Genomic DNA, 20,449 nt, shown 5'->3' with positions numbered 1-20,449 from the left:
AATAAGCTCTACTTTAGTCAGAGTCTATTTCCGCTTTACGGAAGTCACTGTTTCAGAGTGACGCGTCTCACCAGTGCGTAATGACGGTGATGATGATGATCAGTGGTTTCAGTTTAAACTCCACAAAGGAGGAAGTGTGAGCTGTAAGCGGTGATCACGCTTTTGCCCTCCGCCTCACCGACACTGAACAGCCGAGATTTTTTTACCTTGCAGTTATTAATTAACTAGTAGCCTCAGACAGGCCAGGGCCAGCGTTCCCAGTGATTTTCGGGGTAGAGTTTGACTTGTGGTCGCGCTGTGCAGGAACTGTGCTGCTGTCAGGATGCTCCGGCTGTTTACTGTCCTGCTTGTTACCGGCTTGGTGCTGGCGTGTTTTACTTCCTGGGTGATGGACAGTTACGACACCACCCGGCACCCTAAGCTGAGTTTAACGCAGTCAGACCGCGGAGATGTTAAGAAGAAACGCGAGGCACCTTTTCCAGGTGCAGAGCTGGACAACATCTTCTGGTTTGTGCAGGTGAGTCTCTACGAGTCGAGTGTTCAAATATAGTTACTTTCTTACTTATCTTTTTTCTAAATGATGATATTAACATTTCCTTTCTGGATGTAGCTTTTTAATGGAGATTAAATGGAGATCCCAAGCAGCCACTTCAGATAAAGGATGCATGGGTTTCTTTATCTGTTTAAATGATCCTATAAACTTAGTTCATTTATTCATCCATCCATCCATCCATCCATCCATCCATCCATCCATCCATGTTTGTTCTTGAAACCATAGAACCAGGAAGAAACCCAATGCAGACTTGGGGGAAACATCTGAAACCAGAGGTCAAACTGGGGAACTCTTGATAGTCAAAAGCTGCATCCTGCTTTAGATCGATTAGTAAATGGAAAATACATCTTTATAATAAATAATAAAGCTTCTTTATTATTATAAATGAACCTTTTAGTTGATGAACATATTGAATATAGATTTACTGAAATAATGCTGTTAAAATATTACTTTACTATCTTGGAGAATGGAGGATCTACACAATGTTCTGTTACTTAAACATTGTTCAATAAACAACCTAATTATTTTCTGTAAAGTTTTGTATAGTAAATTTCTGTTTGACGCTGTTTGTAGGTATCAGACATTCATATAAGTCGCTTCCGTGATCCAAGACGAGTCCCGGACTTTGAAAAGTTCTGCACAGAGACTATTGCGGTCATTGAACCAGCTCTCGTACTTGCCACAGGTGAGACAATTTTGCACCGTCAGACACTGATTATTGTTGTGACTTGTTACATTGGTTACAATCTGGTAGACTGATGTGCCTTTTAACCAATATTTACCAGGGGACTTAACAGATGCAAAGACAGAGAATAAAGTTGGCTCTCTTCAGCACGAGGTGGAGTGGCAGGCCTATCACAATGTCCTAAAGAAATCTCGAGTGCTGGAGCGCACAAAATGGATAGACATTCGAGGAAACCATGGTGAGTCATTTTTTTATTTTACATTTATGTATATTTGACTCCTGTTCACGTGATTTAGTAATTAGGCAGCAAGTTGAGACAAAGATATTATATAAATAAGACAACACATTATATAACTATAATATTAGATGAAACATTTTCGTTAATAATAACATTGTTGTCATTCCTGCTTGAATCCACCGATTAAAAGATTATGGGTTGTTCATAAACATGGGGTGAATAACAACTGTTATGAATTTGTATATATTAAATTTGTTGTTAAAGAAATTTTTAGCAGAAATTATGAGCATGAGAATTTGGTTAGTTTTGTTATACTATATTTATAAACATGATGTTAATGTTCCAGTTTCAATCACCAGCCTCAAAGAACTTTAGGACATTTCATTTCCTTAATTATTGGCTTAAAAACTGGTTGTTATTCCTCAGTTGTGATTATTACAACAGAATAAATGACAAATTTTCATACACAACATTCAGTCTGTCTGAAACATAATTACTAGTTTAAATATTTTGTTCATTTAATTAATAATTTTATTTTGTTCTATTGAACATATTAACAGTTGATAAGACTGAGCATTTAGGGACCACCCTCATGAGCTCAGCTCTATTAGGGCTTGACTGTGCTTTTCCTTGTATCCATCCCGACCATTTCCCCACAGACATTGTAATTGGTATTGCATTACCATCTTCCAGACAAGAACTCTCATTAGTCCAGTGATCTTCTATCTTCTTTCTGTGCTTCATGAAAATATACTCTAAAATGTCTTCTGTGTCTTCTTTTCTCCTCAGACGCCTTCAATATTCTATCTCTGGACAGCGTAAACAATTATTACAGGTCTGTGCCAATCTTCTCGCTGTTATTCGTAACATGATAGCGTGATAGTTTTAGTTAGTGTTCTAAATGGCTGAACTCAAGTTAAGTGAATGTCATAGATATAGAAACACAATTTATTGGACTGAGTAAAAGCACAGTAAACACAGTAGGGTGTGTTATAGGGAAAATAATGAACAATCAGCTGGTGTAATACACTGTATGGCCAAAGGTTTGTGGACACCTGACGGTTACAATCATGTGAGTATTTCTGTAGTTTGATACATACAACTGAATTGAAATTCTAAAATTCTTTCCAAACACGCTCCAGCATGACAATGCCCTTGTGAACAAAGTGGGATCTATGAAGGCATAGTTTACCCAAGCTGATTTGGAAGAACTTGAGTGTTCTGCACAAAGGCTTAATCTCACTGAACAACAACCCTGACCTCAGCCTCACTGATCAGCAAACTCCTTTAGGATGAATGAGAACAATGTCTGCACCCCAGACCTCTTCGTCAACACTAGTATCATCCTGTGGAAAGCCTTCATAGAAGAATGGAGGTTATTAAAACAATAAAGAAAGGACTAAGTATGGAACATGACGTTTAAAAAGGACATATTGGTGTGTTGATGAGGTGTCCACAAACCTTTGGCGAAATAATGTATGTTATTAGAGCTACTTTTACCAGCCATATAGCTGATTTTCTAAAATAAATAAATGTAAGAAAATGTTTAATTTTAATAAATATAAAGTTTAATAAAATTAAACATTTTCTTACATTTATTTAAAGGTTGTTCAACATCTGCCTAATAAGTAACATCCTGTCAGCGCCTTATGCTGTATAAGTTATACTGTACACAGTCCCATCCTCTTTCGTCTCTGTCCTGGTGACTCTTTCCAGTAGAAACCTTACATCTTACTGTTACACAGCACTGACACTGAAGCTAAACCTCTATTCCCAGAAAGCTTTACCAGCTTTGCCTTTATGTGTGTTACCTTATACATATAAAAAAATATATAAAACAAAACAAATATCTATTTATTTTTTAGGTTTAGATTATTTGAAGCTTATTATTATTTGTATTAGCCATAGAATGTTCTGTGTTATAGAAACCACAACATTATCCCTCATTTGTAACTCACTTTGTTTGGTGTTTAGGAAGTATTCTGCCAACCAGAAGCTTGGCTCCTTCCATTATGTACACAGCACCCCCTTTGGCAACTATTCCTTTATATGTGCTGATGCCACGCTCACTCCTGGGCCTAAGCGTCCCTACAACTTTTTTGGAATACTTAATCAGGTAGGTTTGTACTGTAATAAAGATGTATACCAGCTTCAAATCTTTTTTCTGATGATGATCTTCTGGTCCACAGACTCAAATTGACATGCTGGCGACCTTTAGGCAGGAGAGTCAGAGCAGCAATCAGACCATCTGGTTCGGACACTATACCACCTCCACGATTATCTCCCCTCTGCCTGGGGTCAGAGCCCTGATGAGGTGAGGGAAGAGACTGATGATTTTCTGGATGAGTGAACTTGTAGTTTAGGAAATAACTAACTAACTAACTGACTAACTGTTCAGCCATTAATGCAAGAAATGTTATCAGAATGTTAAAAGGACTTCTTGTTCCTCACGTTAGAGCCGAGCCAGAAAAAAAGATTTTCATTTTAATGAAAAACAAGGAAGAACTTACAGAAACATTTTAAACTTGTGTTGAATTTACAGCACTAATAAATAACTTTGAGTACAGCCATGTTGGAAGTGGTCTGAGATATTCAGTCATATACTACCCTATATGTATTTGTAGTTGTTTTAATGTTGTATTTATTGTTATGTCTTGAATTTTGTTGTATCTTTTGCTCCTTTCTTTATTTGTTCATGCTGAACTGAATCCAGTGATGTTAATAGGTAGCCGCATGTGTGTGTGTGTTTGTGTGTGTGTGTGACATGATTGCAGTGAGGCAGTGGCGTATCTCTGTGGGCACTTGCACACGCTGGGTGGTCTGATGCCTGTCCTCCATAGCAGACACTCAGCAGGAACACTAGAGCTGGAGCTGGGAGACTGGATGGACAACCGCAGGTAAGACCAGCATGCACCAGCAGTGAAAACACACACACACACACACACACATACAAACACACAGTGATCCAGATGGTCCACTCAGCAGAAAATAGTGCATTGTGCTGTGCAGAAATTTATTTATTAGCCTTTCTGTCAAGTCTGTTTCTGGCATCCTGCATTAATATCGGATTTCTAAATGATGTACATAGCTATTCACTTTATATTAAACCTTAGACAAAAGATTACATGATCTTCACTTTTTGTTGTTATCTGTGTTTCTGTGCATGCTGCAGTCTTAAATTCTAGGATCTTACATTTCAAGCTCTTATTATTCTATTTTTAGGCTATTCTTTTTATTTCGTGTTTATGCTAGCAAACAAGGAACACCGTTCAATACAAAAAGAATTCTCTTTAACAAGCAATTTGGTATGCAAAATATGTAAAAGATTTTTGACCACCTGCTTAAACACAGTTAAAACAAAGGTAACTATGTGTGTTTACATTTGCCTAGGATCTTGTTTGGCTGGACAGGCCACACTCACATTCTGCAATATTAGTGACTGCTACACTTATAAAAGACAACCCTGAAGCAAATTGAGCAGTCTTGAGCAGATGTTTTGATTTTTTTAATGCGATAATCAAATGTTATCCATCGAGATTCATCAAATCACAAACTTTTTGCACTTAAAGGCAGCATATGTGTCTGTCATGTTATATCCAGATATATATATCGATATATTGCTGTCTTTGTTTACATAATAGAAAGAGATACATCATTATTGGAAAATACTTTGGTACATCATTATTGGAATAAAACCATGGAGCACAAAGCTCACTGTATACTATACAAAAGTACAATCTAACATACTTCAGTTGGGTGAAGAACCTGGAGATCAGTATTACAACACAACCCTCCCATCCCCCTTTACACAACCTGTTTTCTTCTTTCTTTGGGTGTTAATAATCCAAAAAGCAGCTTGTCCTGTTATAGAAACTGGAAAGCAAAATGTTCTTTATCCTGAATATATTCCAGTGGCAGAAAACTTACTTACCATAACAAAGCGATGACCAAATATGTTTTTGTTAAATAACAATACATATTTTAATCCATTTCTTGGACTTGCATTATTTGGACCATGTATGTTACTACAGAAATAATAACTCTACAAGAACAAGTTTGTTCATATAAACCTCATTTAAATGTTTTTAAACACAACTGGAACATTTAATCACATTTTAAATAACAGCAGTACAAAAAAAATGATGATTTACTGGTATATTTGCAGATAGGCTGTTTATATACGATATAAAATTTGTTCTTGTCAAATGTGTTCTTGTAATCAGATACAGGATCCTGGCCTTTGACCACGACCTCTTGAGTTTCTCAGACCTGACTTTTGGGGACTGGCCAGCAGTTATCATCACCAACCCCAAAGATGCTCAGTATCTGCATCCAGGAGTGGAGCCTCTGGGTCGTATCTACAGCTCCACACATATCAGGTGTCTCCTACGTGTGTGTCGTCTCAAGTCCTAAAGCATCACTGATGGCCATCATCAGCCATTCACTGTTACTTTACACACTTTACTTTACACTTTATACAGTTCAGCTTACCTGTTACTGTTCCATGTTAGTTCCATGGTTCATGTGGATGGTTTTACAACAGTAAGTGCTGACTGTTGTTTTGTGCTGTGTCTTTTGTGCTCTGCAGGATCCTGGTATTTTCAGATACTCCGGTTACAGCAGTATATGTGAATGTGGATGGAGAGGTCCTGGGGAAAGCAGAGTGTGTAGGGGGACCTCTGTATGTGCTGCGCTGGGACCCTAAAGTCTACTCCACCGGACTGCATTCTATCACAGTAAAAGCAGAAGTTAGTGAAAGCCGTTCAGTTTTTTCTTTTTCCAGAGACCAGAAAATGGAATTTGAGCCTGTTTTGGGGTTTCCATGTTCAGCACTGAATTTTATGACACTCTCCACAGATACTAGGGGATTTAAGAATTTGTATTATTTCATAAGTATCTCTGTTTTTAGATAGATAGATAGATAGATAGATAGATAGATAGATAGATAGATAGATAGATAGATAGATATCAGACAGACAGACAGACAGACAGATAGATAGATAGATAGATAGATAGATAGATAGATAGATAGATAGATAGATAGATAGATAGATAGATAGATGACAGACAGACAGCCAGAGAGACAGACGGATAGATAGATAGATGATAGATTAATTTCATATCAGATTTGTGGCAGTAAAATAATTTATTTATGTAGACAGATTGAAAATGTCCGATAAGTTAATCTCTATTCTGCCGGCAGACTGGTACACCTGCGTACTGATAAAAATATTAATACATACATAATTTAGAAACACTTTTTACGGTATTAACACAAGAGAGCAGGACGACTTAGATAAATAGATAAATTGCTGTATAGTATTGTGCAATATTTTTTGCTTAGTTAGCGTTAAGTGGAGCGTGTGTGTCTGTGCACGTGTGTGTTTGTGTGTGTGTGGGTGGGTGTGTGAAAGAGAGAGAGAGAGAGAGAGAGAGAGAGAGAGAGAGAGAGAGAGAGAGAGAGAGAGAGAACCTTTGTTGAATACTAATTTCTAGTAGATTATGGGGATTTAAACACACATTGTCAGCATTTTCTTGATGTTTTATTAATCATTTTCTTCCTCTGTTTGCTTGTGTGTAAGAATTTGGCAGGCCAAACCAAGGTACACAAACAACTGTTTACCATGCAGAAGGACCTCACACCCAGCTTTGGCTTCCTACAATCTTTCATTCTCCTCAATGACCACTACATCCAGGTAATAATAATAAAACATACTAATAAAAACAATATATAGCTTGCTATGTCGATTCCTCCTCTTCTTACAATTAATATGTAGCTTCATTTGGGGTTTGTTTATATCCCATATGTTTATGCTTAGTTGTCATCTCATTTGTATCACTTTACCTATGAATTCCCATGCCTCGTTGCTATAGAGCTCATAGTGCTCTCATAGGAACACTACCTTTCAGATGCCTAAGACCACTGAATCTCTTAAAGACTGCGATACACTTGCAAGAGTATCATATGCTTTGCAAATCAGTGTGTCAGCTTTTATATATTCAGTTGTGTGCTTCATGTGCTTTTATGGTTAACAAGGACACTAGTCTCTCTTTTGGTGGCCACTTGCCTTGAAGGTGGATCTCAAATTTAGAGAATGAGTTGCAGCCAATAAAAGTACATCCAGCAACGTGACTGAACTCTTGTGATTCATCAATTGCCAGCTACACTCCCAACTGCAGCATTGGGGAAGATAAAGAATAGGATGCAGTTTATTATGCATGTGAGGCGTGATTTGTAAATAAGTGATTGCTGATGAGGTCCCATCCCAAGCAGTTTGGTCACTGGTCATGTCCATCATCCATCAGAAATCCCCACTGTGACCTGCTATACTGGATACCGAGCAACTGGCGGTGTTCACAAGAGTTCACATGAATGTTATTGATTTATTCTGCATTTGAAGATTTGCTGCACAGCATCATAACCAACAGGCCAGGAGTATTCTGGTGACTTTGCTGTTATTGTTATTATTCAGCTGGGAAATAATTACATGGGAAAAGTACACTAGTGAAGGGTTTTATTCTATGATCTATAATGCAGATTTGCATTAAAGTTCTTGCACTAAGGTACATTTTCATGCATGTTTTGTTGTGCTGTGAAAAAGAGGCAGTAATAAGCCTGTTATGATGTCCATATGATGATTTGGGTTAAATAAGATCTCTGGAGATCTCTGAGATAAGTATAATATGTGTATGATGTATTAGCTTAGCTTTAGAGAGTGAGGAATAAAGTGGACCTGATAAAGAAGGACAGCCAAGAACTTATTTGATGTAAGACTGTGTAAGTCTGTGCGTTTTTGTGTTCTTTTAGGCAAAGATCATTTTTCTAGTAGCCGTGTTGGTGAACGTGGGCATCCTGGTTGCCTTCAGATTCATGCACATTCCCACGGCCCGAGGTGCGGCTCAGTGGTAAATATGACAAAAAGAAAAAAAAAAAATTAAACCAGTCTACAGTGAATACTATGCCACATACACACTGTCTTTTCAGGGTTGCTCTCTCAGGCCTTTCTGTCCATACAACTTGTCAGCAAGATCGACGCTTTCTACTACACCTTGCTGCTGTTTAATCTGTGTACAGCATTAGGTTTGTTAAACCTCTTTACATTTACACTTCCACTGTTTTTTTTGGCAGATCTCTCCAGAAATCATGAAAAATGTTCAGTGAAGTATTTCTTACGTACCTTGGAGCGAATTAGACACGATATCAGGTTCTGTCTTGGCAACAGAAATTTAGAGATAAGGCTTGAGCTGAACCACAGAGACACACATGCAGATATATACACACATAGCAAAATAACACAGCCAAAGGCTAATGAAGTTTGTTTGATTCAGGGTAGAGTTACAAGGTTAGCACATCTCTGTGTGAAAATTGTAAAGATCCTGAAAATCGTGCCCCTCGATTCACAGAGTGAGTTTGTTTTTGTTTTCATGTTCATTAGTGTTTTTAATTAGACAAGTGTTTTCTCTCTGTTGAAGTTACTAAGAGTTAATAAACACATCTTACAGAGAAATATAAAAGTGACCTGTCCTCTGCCCGGAAATCTCCTTCGTGTTGGAAAACTTACTGAGTGTTATGAAACACCAAACTGTTACACAACACTCGACAGAACCAGGACTCCTATTCATAAATGTTAAATAAGCTCCTTACAGAAGCCTCACAAACAAAATGATTATACGTTTCATTTAAGTAACAGCATGAATTATTAAATCTGTGAAAAAGTCTTGTATTGTGTGGAGCGTCTGCTTTATGAAGTCGGTGTGAATTAGCTGTTACTATAGCAATGATTAAGTGTTAGAAGAAGCATGGTAATATAAACCTGTGATTTGAATTCACTAGCACTTTTTGTCAGAGCTGCTACTGTTATGGAAATAAACCAACAGCTTCTGACCAAACAGATTTAAAAATTCTGCGTTTTGATGCTGTTTGTTGAGAAGCACACGGTTGGATGCACTAAATTATATAAATTATTGCAGATGTTGTAGATTAAACACACATGAATTAAAGTGCATATTCACTGATGCTATCTGTAAATGATGTGGTTCAGAAAGATGTTACGTATATGCCAAATGGTGTGAATGTAAATCTATATAGTAAGATTACAGCACATCCATAGCTATATATTTTGTTTAGTGTGCGTTTCTGTATTAAACTTGCTTTACCTGGTCTTTCACAGGGCCGTGGTTCATTGGGGAGGTGATTGACGGACACAGCGGAGTTTGCTTTTCTTTCGGTGTGTTCGTGGGTGGACATTTTCTTGAGGGTGGTCTGACCTATGCTGTGGGTGTGATGCAGGTAAGAGTTATAAAAGCAAAATTCTGTAATATTTGGTGAAGTTCTCACATTTCAAGCAACTGTCAATAAAGTATCTGCTTTGATTTAAAAACAAACAAACAAAAAACCTCTGTGTGGACCCACGGTTAGTAAATGAGAGAAAAAAAACACTGGAATAACAACATTCAAAAGTCAGGCAATCAGGTTGCCAGTGAATTCAGAAAGCCTTCCCTCTTGCATAAACTTTCAGGTGTTCTAACCTATGATGTGTGTGTATTTGGGCTGTGGTTTCATTAAAATGGAATTTAATTCACTTTGTTCTGGACATGGAGAGGAATGAGACATATCCAGAAACTGCGTACAGGGAACCTAGAGGAAAAAACTTTGTACTTCTCAGTGTTATCACAGTAGACTTTAACCTCAGTGTCCTATAGCTAGCCTTGTGCTGGCATTGGTACATAACATTTGTAGGGTCTTACTACCGTCTAATTTGAGGTAGGCAGTAAGTCAGTGTTTCTGCTTATATTAGCTTTATATACAAAGACACATGTTCCTAAACCTGGTCCTGGAGCATCCCTTGTCCTGCTTCAACAGTCCCAATTCAACTAATCAGCCTTTAATATCCACTTATGTGTAAACTGTGTAGTATACACAGGTTCTCCAGGGACCTGATTCAGATCCTGTGCTTTAAATGTGTAAAACCCCAATCTCATGTGTTTTTGTTTTTCTTTATGAACATCTACAGTTGATCTTCTTCAACATGCCTCTGACATGCTACCTCTGCTGGAGTGTGCACCAGCGCTGCAGTGGCAGCTCTTTCTACTCGCACTTTTGTAGGCCGATATCCCACTGGAGGACTCTGATTGTACACGTGGTAATGCTGCTTCTATTCATCTGGCAGGCATACTCCTGCTACTTCCTGCTGGAGTGCTATGGCCTGTTGGCTTTCTTCCTGTCTCCGGTGCGTACCTGGGCTCTGCTGATGGGTCTGCTGCTCATTTACAAGGTTTGGAGGGAACCAGTTCCATATCTCACTAAGAAGAGCAACTCGTAGCAGCAAAACTGACCAGTTTTTCATGCACAATTTAAACCTATTACTGTTCTGCACATTTGTTTGCCAAATTGTTCCCTTTCTATTTATTTACCTACACAATCATTACATTATGGAATTGTTTCTATCATAATTGGAGAGCTGGAGAGAAGATGTACTACTAAAGAATGGGCATTTTGGTCTATTTACTTTAACACTGATCTAAGGCCACTTCTTTTTCCAGGGGATTACGCTGAAAAATGTCAGCAAATCAACCCTAAATGGTATAAATTGCCTTGCTCCACTGCCAGCCCAAAATATTTAATCAGTTAGAAAAAATACAGATTTGTGGATGAGTGTTGAGACTATTTGACCTGCGTTACTGCTTAACCGACAATCGTAATATCATTTCATTAAGAGAGCAATAGTTTGGTTGAAAAAAAAAATCCTGAACGTAGAGAGTGACTTTGGTTCTGCTGCTTGGACATATGGATGTCAGCACTGAGGTTGTTAAAGTTTTTTCTTTTCTGTTTATTCACATGATTTCTTCTAAAGATTATTCAGAATGAACAGACGTTATGTTCTAAACATGTACAAATACAGTCCCGGATAAGAGACTCGCTATTATTATGAAAGAAATACAAGTCCATATTAAAATGGATAGGTTGCCCAAATCGAATATGCAGATCAAAATTACATATGGATATGATCCGCTGTGGTGACTCGTGGCGATTCATGGTATATTTTCAGTCCTGGGATTCAAACTCACAACCTTCTGAACAGTACAACATTTTGTAAAGCAAGGGTTTCATAATATCAAGTTGAGACTAGATGTGTGGTCTAATGTCAACAGGAGGTTTTCACTTTCATGCTGGCATTCATTCATTTGTCTGTTCTTTACTTTGTTCTTAGTAACTGCCTGGTCAGGATCGCAGTGGATAAATCAGGCTTCTAGTATATTTAGTCATATATTTTGTAAAACAGAACAACAGGCCAACAACATTCTCTAGAAATGTGTGAACAGGGATAAAAAAATTGGTGACAAACTCTTTCTTGATTAAAAATAAATATCAAAATAGAAAAAAGGTGCAACTTAGGCCACGCCTACTTTAAATACAAAAATACAACTGGCTAGAGCACAAATGACATACATATAGTGAATTATGTTACACCACTAATGTTAACATGATTTCATGGTTTCTGCTTTGATCAAATTTCCTCATCAGAACATATACAGAGTGATGTAGATTGCTTGTTTTGGGTTTCAAATCATTAGTGAAGGACTATATATGTCAACCTCATGAACATCATTTATTTTATTTTAGACTAGCAAAGAATAAAATGGTCTATAATACAAACTGGTCTAAAATCTATGGACAAGGTATTGGAGTACTTGAGCTGTATACTGTACTAGACATAATATACCATAGATGCTTTATTTATTGTATACTGGAAGTGATCCCTGATCTCTCTTAATAGACAGTGTTTTATCAAAATAAGTGAAGATAAACTGTATGCAGGTTTGCTTCAATGATCAAGTTGCAGGAAAAGACAATCAGCAGTGTGTTTATGCACTAGAGCTCATTTAAGTGTAGACTGAACTTCCAAGGATTTTTTTTAAAGCATTCATTCTGCACTTCAGCTGGATTTGATCAACACGCTTTGGAAAACTAAGGAAAACAATCCAAACAACATGATCAATGCATAACAAAATGTTGTACAGAAGGAGCTAAAAGTTGAAATAATATTAGTGTTCATGTTGAATATGTTTTTACCGTATAATCCACATGTGGTAGATTTTATTTGAGTGCTTTTGTTGATTTGTATTTTGATGACCTGCACCTCAGTTCAGGTCTCTTAGGAATGTAATGATTCTAGATTATCAATCAATGTGAAGGATTTACAAACTGTTTCTTTTTTTTTTGTCTGGGGTTGGGAGTTCAGGTATATTTATTTAGCCCAATACATAACTCTGGGTTTATTCATTTACAGTTGTGGTTAACTGACATTACTTGAAAAGAATTTATTTGAAAGCATATACTTTTATAATTATTTGATGCATATTGATTGTATGTAGAACAACAAGATGTTCCTTAAATGCTAAAGTTTGCTGCTAAAGAAGTGGAAATTTGATTACACACTGATTGCTGGGCGAGTCTTTGTTCTCACTGGTCAAGCAGAATGCAAGCATTGACTTAACAGGATTTGACTCAACTTTTTTGACAAAAATAAACAAAAAGAAAGCACGCAAATTTTAATACCTTCTAATTTTATTACTTATAAGTCATTTTCATCAAAGGTACCGGTTATACACACGGTTGTGTATACTTGGAAATATTTCTGGTAAACCCTTAGAAGATAATTGCTATAATTCCACATTAAATCCATTAACTAAGTTACTTTTGAGGCATAAACAACCTTTTTATTATTTTATTTTTATTTTATTTACAACCTTTTTATTATTATTTTATTAAAACAGCAATGTTCTCAGTGTGATTAGTGACAGGGTAAAAAAATATTTTAGTGACATGTTTTCCAGGAAAAAAAAAAAAACAGCTCAGTTATTGCACTTTAAGTGAAACTGCCCTTCATGTGAACCATTCAAGACAGCATCCACCACAGCACACCATGCTCATCATGTTCTCTATATACATACAAGACATACAAGGCTGCTTGTGGGGGGAAAAACAGCAGGCTAGAGGTGGCTCAATCTGAAATTTTAACGATTTGCTTCCCGATGTTGCCTCCAGTCATCATAGAGCAAAAGGACACTGTAATAAATGTTGTACACGGTTGAATAAGAATGTAATATTCACAAAGTAATTATGATATTAAGCAGATGTGATTGGGCACTTACCCCCCATGTTTTCAATTCCATTCGCTACAGTTTCTAACACCTGAAGTGAAAATGAAAGAGAGAATAATTTCTGCAGCACCTCCACATACTCCTGTGTGTAAATATTTGCCAGCAATAAGTCAGCCATCTTACTTTAACTTGCCCGGTCTTCACCCACCGGCTCAGCAGCTCCAGACCTTCTTTATGTTTATTCATGTAGTTCAGAACCATAAATCTGTCCCTATATAAAGCAAACACGGTCCAGGTTAGAAAAGCAACACAAACTAGTGGACGATAAATACCAGGATCTGATATTTACAAAAATGTTGTGCTGCTTAGGTGACACTGAATGATCTTCTTTGATCCAAAAGACCAGGAGCTCTGATACTAATTAGTGGCTGTTTGCTGTGTGTGAAACCATCAGCTGGGTTTGTACCTGATAATGTTTTTGCAACGCAGAGCTTCTTGTGTCTCCTTGCTCAGTGGAGGCGGATAGGGTACGTCTTTATTGTACTGAGAGATCTGCCCACACAAGATCACATGACTGCCACTGTTCATCTAGAATACCAGTGGAAGATAAGCAAAAACCCCTCATCACATAAACTACTACTGGTGTGAGACATACTCTGTTCTGTTAAAGTGGACCTTAAAGGGAACTTACTGCCAGTCATTGCTTTTGGTGTTCACAATGTAAGGGGACTCATTTATCTTTCTGAACATTTTTAGTATTAATGATTTCTCAGACCATGGACTGTTCACATTATGACTTTTTTACTTTAGTGTAATAACTGTGTAACACTGATTAGGTGTCATTCAAAAGCATTGCTTTAGGTGATGCTATCATTTGTAGAAATGCTGTGATTTGTCACTGATATAATGCTATTATAACTGCTGCTTAACACCTCGAGCTCTATAACATAGTGCCACAATGACTGTATTAGCTCATCTGACTGTATTAGCTCATCTTTTAACTTTAGAGGTTTTTTTTATACAAGGTAAAAATTGCCGTAATTTGATGATAAGATTCGTTATAGTAATTATTAATTTATGGTCAATGATAGAAACATACACTCCTACCTGTGATATGACCGTGTCACTAATAGGACCCCCAACATTGTCAAAGTAGATGTCCACTCCATTGGGACAACAGTTCCTCAGTGCTGTTGAGACGTCTTCCTTCTTATAATTCACAGCTGCTGTGAACCCGAGCTGAGACACCAGGGTCTGGCATTTCTCATCTGATCCACATATCCCAACCACTGTTTCACAGCCATCCAATCTACCAATCTTACAGCACAAGATTACATTTAAAAAATATCATGTCAACTGTTTATATGATAAATGGGACAAGTTCTAAAAAGAATCACCTGTCCAGCGAGTGAACCACAAGCTCCAGATGCTCCACTGATCACCATGGTCTGTCCAGCCCCGCGAATAACGTGTCCTTTCTCTCTCACACCGAGCAGGGCAGTGAGCCCAGGCATGCCTACTGCCCCCAAAACATTTGACAAGTGGCCATCAACCATACTGGGGTCAACCTACCGGGGGTAAAAAATCGTAATTTTGCTAAACAATCTCACATAAATCTTGCATATGTCTTTGACACTAAAGAATACCTTCTCTACAGAGCTGCCATCAATCACATCATATGTTTGCCAATGCCAGTTGAAGGAGGTGACAATGTCACCAATGGCCAGTTGTGTGTTCTTGCTATCCTTCACCACACCAACTCCACCTCCATCAATGACCTCCTCAAGCCTCCATGGTAGCAGATAATCAGCACCCGTATCGTCATTCATGCGACAACGCTGAACATGTGATCAGAATAATCAAATCCAGATAAAGTAGTATACAATCACAGTTTTAGTGGTCTAGCATATTTAGTGAATATTTGCATACTTTATTCGCCCCAACACACATTAATTATCATCATAAATCATGCTAAATAACACTCAAATATTAGTGATGTAAAAGTATTGACTATCAATCAAATTCTATTGTTCCTCATAGAAACAAACTGAAGTTTGACATTTTTCAATCTTCATATATATTTAATATTGTGATACATATAAAATATGTAATACAAATATGCAGATTTTTGATGTACAGTCTTTGTGTACAGATATGGTGACTTTTTAGTTCTTTTTAGCAATCTTATTTCATTACCAAAAGACCATCAAAATACTGATCATTGGATGTCCTACTTGTCCTACCTGCAATACTTTAAACTCCTTCTTGGCTACATTTACAAACAATCAAAGTGAGTTATTTCATCTGTAACCGTTTCAGTCTGCTTATTGCCACTGCTTCATTTTGTATGTGTTTTTGATAGAAATTAGTATTTAGCATAAAAAAGTAAATCATTGGTTTCTATTTTGTAAATATGTTACATAGCAAATGTTTGTGGAAACCTGACCATCACACCTGTATGTGTTTTTTCCCTAAACTGTTGCCACAAAATTGGAAACCCACAATTGTCAAGAATGCCATTATTTGCTGCAGGATTACAATTTTCTCTTCACTGGAACTAAGTGACACAACATGTTCCACCATGACAATGTATCTGTGCACAAAGCACAATGTCAAAAATGTCTAGAATTTTACCTGACCTCAACCTGTCTAAACACCTTTGGGATTCCAGCTGTGCACCAGGCCGCCGTGTCCAACGGTATCATCAGTATCTGATCTCACTAATGCTCTTGTTGGCTGAATGAACACAAATCATCACAGCCACGCTCCAAAATCTAACAGAAAGGCTTCCCAGAAGAATTGTTATTATGTAGGCTAAGATGGGGCCTTTAAGAGTACTTAGATAAAGTGCCATTTAATGTCATTTGTCCCAAAAATGGATCACAAATTAATTTTATAGACAGAGAGACAGACAGATTGCATTCCTGTGGTAAATAAATTTGCATTTTGCATAATTCATAAGAAAGGTTTTTGGTGATTGGTCCTATGTAACCTGGACCTTTCTTTTTTTTTCTTTTTTAAAGTGTGGACACCTTGATTAAATGTCATTATCAATAAAGAGGTCTCTGTTCTCACCATATAGGGGTCAACAGACAGATACAGAGTCCTGACAAGGATTTCTCCCTGTTTTAACTCAGTGCACAAACTCGTGTCCTCCACACGGAAGTTATCAGGAGATGGATGGCCATTTTTTCCTTGACACAAACAAAATGAAATATTTAAGGTATGTAAATACGTGCATTTACATAAATACATAAAGTATCCCATAATATACAAACACCAACAATATAGAATCTTGCTTACCTGGCCGTGAGGATAAAAGAACTCTTTGCACTGTTAACATATTAATAAATAAATAAATAATAAACAGCAAAGCAAATAGTTAATGTTACATAATATCCACAAGAAACTTTGGCCTCGTTTAGTTACAATAAATATTCGCTTATCGTCAACATCCGGTCGTGGTGAAACGGATATTTCAAAATAAAAGTTCGGGAACATTCTTTTGTTATAAATAAAAAATATATAGCTCTCTCTCTCTCTCTCTCTCTCTCTCTCTCTCTCTCTCTCTCTCTCTCTATATATATATATATATATATTATATATATATAAATAATATATGAGTTTTTATGTAAATTATTATACAACGCGGATAAAACACCACATGTATTTAGAATTGTTTAATTAGTTTAATTAAAAGTTTTATTTAATACAAGAAAGGTAATCTAATTTAAAAAAACAAACAAACAAAAAAAAACACCTTACAGTATGTGACACAGAACAGGTTTTGGACCCCCGCCCTTCCTGAGAGAACATGGGTGTGTAGAGCAGTGACATGAGCAGGACTGTGGTTACTGCAGACAAACAGGGAGATAGAGCTGTTCACCTGTTCTGCTTTTCTCCAAATTAATTCAAAAGGACTGATAATTTACTAATTTTTTTTTACTGACATATATTCAGAATGTCGTTTAGGAAGTAAATACCAAGGTGATAATGTGAAATCAACCCCAGTCCAAAATGAGGTCTTAGGCCATTAGATCAATACTGCACATTCCGGGAGTGTGTTTAAATTGATTGTAAAAATCCTCCGTCAAACACACACCCACACGCGTGAAGCACTACACGTTAAATACCTAAACACTTAAGAGTTAATGAATGATCTTTGACGCCTTGAACATCACGTGACGGTCTACGCTGCCTCTGATTGGTCACGGAATTATTATTCCAGGGGGTGTACGGTATTTAGGTCAGATGTCTTAATCTGGATGTGCCAGATTATAAAGGTTCATCTCCAGTGAAGTAAACAATCAACTGTTGGCTGTTTCAAGAGTTTATGTATAATTTTACACTTTCAGAAACCATGTAATATATATCTTATAAGAAAACTCCAAATGCCTTTTGGAAATGCATGCATAGGTGATCAGTGAAGGATCTAACACCAACAAGCCATTGAATCACTCCATCAGTGCAACATATATATATATGTATATACTGGTTATTGCAATGACTGCACTGCAAAGCATTGTTTTCAATATGTTCATGCATGTTTAAAATACATCAGAACCTTTTTCAGGGCAATATCCGATTTAAAGCGACGTCCTCATATTACAGACTAGGAAGTGACGCTAGAAAGTTTTTTTCCGCGCCTGAAAGCAGCCTTCATAAAGCAGAGTGTACCACAGAAGTGCTACGTGAAATGTTGAGGTACTGTAATAACCCTATTTCCTGTATGTTCATTTTAAATGCATTCTTGAAAAAGAGACGAGGTGAAAGTGGTGCAAAATGTCGGGAGATGATATTGAGCTTCTAATGCACTGGGTGTTTCCTTGTTGAAATGACAGAAGTGCATGACCAAGCTGCTGTAAATGCTTCCTGCAGACTAAAACTTACACTGGGAACCAAAGTATGCTGTCAAAAAAATTATTATTATTTTTTAATGTTCAGAATCAATACATTTTATTTTTGGGGAATCCCGTCTGGGGTTGTTCTACTAAAGGGGGAGCTCGTGCTATCTGTAACTATCTTACAGTCACTTTCTTATACCATCCTGATTGTTCAGTTTTATGCATGCACAATATTTTATTTGTAGTGATTTTGGAATTTGCAGTATTTTAACTAGTAAGTAGTGGCATATGTTTAGAACGTGGGTGAGATTTGACTGAAGTTTTCTAGCATTTGTATAAACACATGAAAAACTTTTACACAATATAAAATATCTCATTACCTGAGCACATAAATAAGAATTTTCCTAGGTTTGATGGCTTACCCACACTTAATATGCTTAAGAAGCGTAGCACGGTATATAGAAGCACTGCAATGGATGTTTGTTGGCTTTGCACTTTATTTTAAGCCACAGCATGCACACACTCTTGACACATGGCTATTGGGGCCCAGTGTCTCCTTTCTCTTGGCAAGCATGCTTGGTCATGTCTGTAGCTGTTGTTCTGAACTGCTCTATAGCCTACACATATAGCACTAATATGTTAGTAAGCAGTTCTCAGATTTTTAAATCCTCTTTATTTGTTGTTTTCAGTTCAAATGAGACGATTTAATAAAATATGGTAAATACATTTTAATACCTGCTTGTTACGGTTACTGATACTTGGGTTTTCATGGGCTTTAAAGTATTAGAAGGATGTAGTTTATGCTTATGTAACTCCCATAACATATCCGTACTCAAGTTCTGTAAATACATCTTTGGTGTAGAATAATGTTGTATTTGAAAAAAATCGTGCCATTGCAAAAAGTAATCAGTAATCAGTTAAGGGCATATTAGCTGTTAGCTGTCAAATGTTTTGCAGCCATTTGGTGGAAGAAAAGATTCCACAGAAACCTACAGATTTACTGTATGGAGACAATATGTATTTGCATTCAAACCAGTTACGCTGGAAATATGTGTGCAAAGTTTTGTATCATATAAACATATGCACATTTTCTTCATTTAAAGTTGTATTCAAATTGCATTCCTTTTTGTTGATGTTCCTGTTTTTTTTTTTTTTTTTTTTTGGTTAGGTGAAAAAATGAAACATTACTAGTCTTGTATAAACCCATTCATTTGAAGTGATCAATCAAACCAGTGGTTCTAAAAAAAAAATGCCATTTTAGAGAACTATTGGTTTACAGGAAGTTCTGGCTGTAAAAACAGTGAGATTTCATTTGCTTTGCAGGAAAATCTGTTGATTATGGCCACCTCCTTTCACTGTTTACTCTTTTACTCCTTCACACAAGCCTGGGGCGATCATATACAGTCATGGATTTCTAGATGGCTAGAGAGATATTTGGAGAGTTTGTTCCTCACTTACGCTTCCACACCGCATTTTCCCCTCTGACGGAATTTCCCGCACGACCCCGGCGCGTTTGCTGCGCTCTCAGCGCCCCACATGGAAGTCACGGCCTAATATGGTAGCGGAAGTAGGCGAGGCCACTGGACTGGAGGATCACAAGACTGTAGCTGAAACAGAAATGTGTTGTTCGATAGTGCTTATGGACTGCGCCTTAAAAAGCCTGAAGACGTTTATGCAGATGAACGCTAACAACGTGCACTTTTCCAATCTCGGGTAACTCTTTGTTGTGCATAGAAGCTATTCGATTTGTCTACAGAATCCTCTTTATCTTTGTGAAAGTCTACCTCTTGAGTAATACAGGAGTGAGGTCAGCATTGCATGACTCAACCTTGGATGTGCATGCAGTCATTTCAGGGATATTGCTTTGCCTGCTTGGCGCATGGACACACAGGAGTTTTTCCTTCAGAGATCCCTGAAGAAAGCGGTAAGATTCGTTTTAAATAACAATCTTAGCATGTGCAGACCAAATCATGGGTCTGTTTAGCAAAATGGTGGCCACTTTACAAAACCCCTTGCGCGCTTAG

At 37.2% G+C, this 20,449-nt stretch overlaps 3 protein-coding genes across 8 annotated transcripts in view; 2 read left to right on the top strand and 1 right to left on the bottom strand.

The window, feature by feature from the left end:
• The first annotated feature begins 36 nt into the window (after positions 1 to 36).
• tmem62 (transmembrane protein 62) lies at positions 37 to 12,391 on the top strand. 2 transcript variants are annotated; one of them, XM_060879984.1, is made up of 14 exons: positions 37 to 517; positions 1,127 to 1,238; positions 1,339 to 1,476; positions 2,266 to 2,311; positions 3,451 to 3,592; positions 3,666 to 3,790; positions 4,251 to 4,373; positions 5,700 to 5,855; positions 6,065 to 6,224; positions 7,059 to 7,172; positions 8,285 to 8,369; positions 8,462 to 8,557; positions 9,648 to 9,766; positions 10,491 to 12,391. In XM_060879984.1, exons 1-14 carry the CDS (start codon positions 323 to 325, stop codon positions 10,797 to 10,799), a joined length of 1,920 nt encoding a protein of 639 aa, XP_060735967.1. In that variant the 5' UTR covers positions 37 to 322; the 3' UTR covers positions 10,800 to 12,391. The 2 variants fall into 2 exon arrangements, with proteins under 2 accessions (XP_060735967.1, XP_060735968.1); XM_060879985.1 differs by lacking the exon at positions 10,491 to 12,391 and having other exon boundaries at positions 39 to 517; positions 8,285 to 8,382.
• A 636-nt stretch (positions 12,392 to 13,027) lies between these two features.
• ptgr2 (prostaglandin reductase 2) lies at positions 13,028 to 17,040 on the bottom strand. 3 transcript variants are annotated; one of them, XM_060879987.1, is made up of 9 exons: positions 16,885 to 17,040; positions 16,657 to 16,775; positions 15,228 to 15,419; positions 14,979 to 15,149; positions 14,689 to 14,898; positions 14,048 to 14,169; positions 13,765 to 13,852; positions 13,633 to 13,672; positions 13,028 to 13,546 (listed from the first exon to the last, which is right to left on the bottom strand). In XM_060879987.1, exons 1-9 carry the CDS (start codon positions 16,922 to 16,924, stop codon positions 13,482 to 13,484), a joined length of 1,047 nt encoding a protein of 348 aa, XP_060735970.1. In that variant the 5' UTR covers positions 16,925 to 17,040; the 3' UTR covers positions 13,028 to 13,481. The 3 variants fall into 3 exon arrangements, 2 of the variants coding, with proteins under 2 accessions (XP_060735970.1, XP_060735971.1); XM_060879988.1 differs by lacking the exons at positions 16,657 to 16,775; positions 16,885 to 17,040 and having other exon boundaries at positions 14,979 to 15,097; positions 15,228 to 15,367; XR_009649125.1 differs by lacking the exons at positions 13,028 to 13,546; positions 13,633 to 13,672; positions 13,765 to 13,852; positions 14,048 to 14,169 and having other exon boundaries at positions 14,759 to 14,898; positions 14,979 to 15,097.
• A 1,102-nt stretch (positions 17,041 to 18,142) lies between these two features.
• The window catches only part of mideasb (mitotic deacetylase associated SANT domain protein b), a 23,943-nt gene continuing 21,636 nt past the window's right edge, over positions 18,143 to 20,449 (top strand). The window contains exons 1-2 of one of the 3 annotated variants that reach the window (XM_060879982.1): positions 18,213 to 18,285; positions 19,749 to 20,138. The gene's annotated coding sequence lies outside the window, so the exon portion shown is untranslated. Of the gene's footprint in view, positions 18,286 to 19,748; positions 20,350 to 20,449 lie in introns of all 3 variants that reach the window. The other 2 variants (XM_060879980.1, XM_060879981.1) reach the window with 2 other exon arrangements.

Source organism: Tachysurus vachellii, chromosome 10, assembly GCF_030014155.1.
Source record: "Tachysurus vachellii isolate PV-2020 chromosome 10, HZAU_Pvac_v1, whole genome shotgun sequence".
Lineage (NCBI taxonomy): Eukaryota > Metazoa > Chordata > Actinopteri > Siluriformes > Bagridae > Tachysurus > Tachysurus vachellii.
Note: the sequence above shows the minus strand (reverse complement) of the source record. Positions and strands in the feature narration are given on the sequence as shown.

What these genes read in the sequence shown, in the direction of transcription:
- ptgr2 (XM_060879987.1), bottom strand. Translation starts at nt 16,924, where the DNA reads ATGTTAACAGTGCAAAGAGTTCTTTTATCCTCACGGCCAG. An exon ending in GTGACACGGTCATATCACAG is followed by an intron (nt 14,170 to 14,688) that starts GTAGGAGTGTAT and finishes CTGGTATTCTAG; the next exon opens with ATGAACAGTGGCAGTCATGT. An exon ending in CGTTGCAAAAACATTATCAG is followed by an intron (nt 13,853 to 14,047) that starts GTACAAACCCAG and finishes TGCTTTATATAG; the next exon opens with GGACAGATTTATGGTTCTGA.
- tmem62 (XM_060879984.1), top strand. Translation starts at nt 323, where the DNA reads ATGCTCCGGCTGTTTACTGTCCTGCTTGTTACCGGCTTGGTGCTGGCG. An exon ending in TACAGCTCCACACATATCAG is followed by an intron (nt 5,856 to 6,064) that starts GTGTCTCCTACG and finishes TGTGCTCTGCAG; the next exon opens with GATCCTGGTATTTTCAGATA. An exon ending in ATGCTGTGGGTGTGATGCAG is followed by an intron (nt 9,767 to 10,490) that starts GTAAGAGTTATA and finishes GAACATCTACAG; the next exon opens with TTGATCTTCTTCAACATGCC.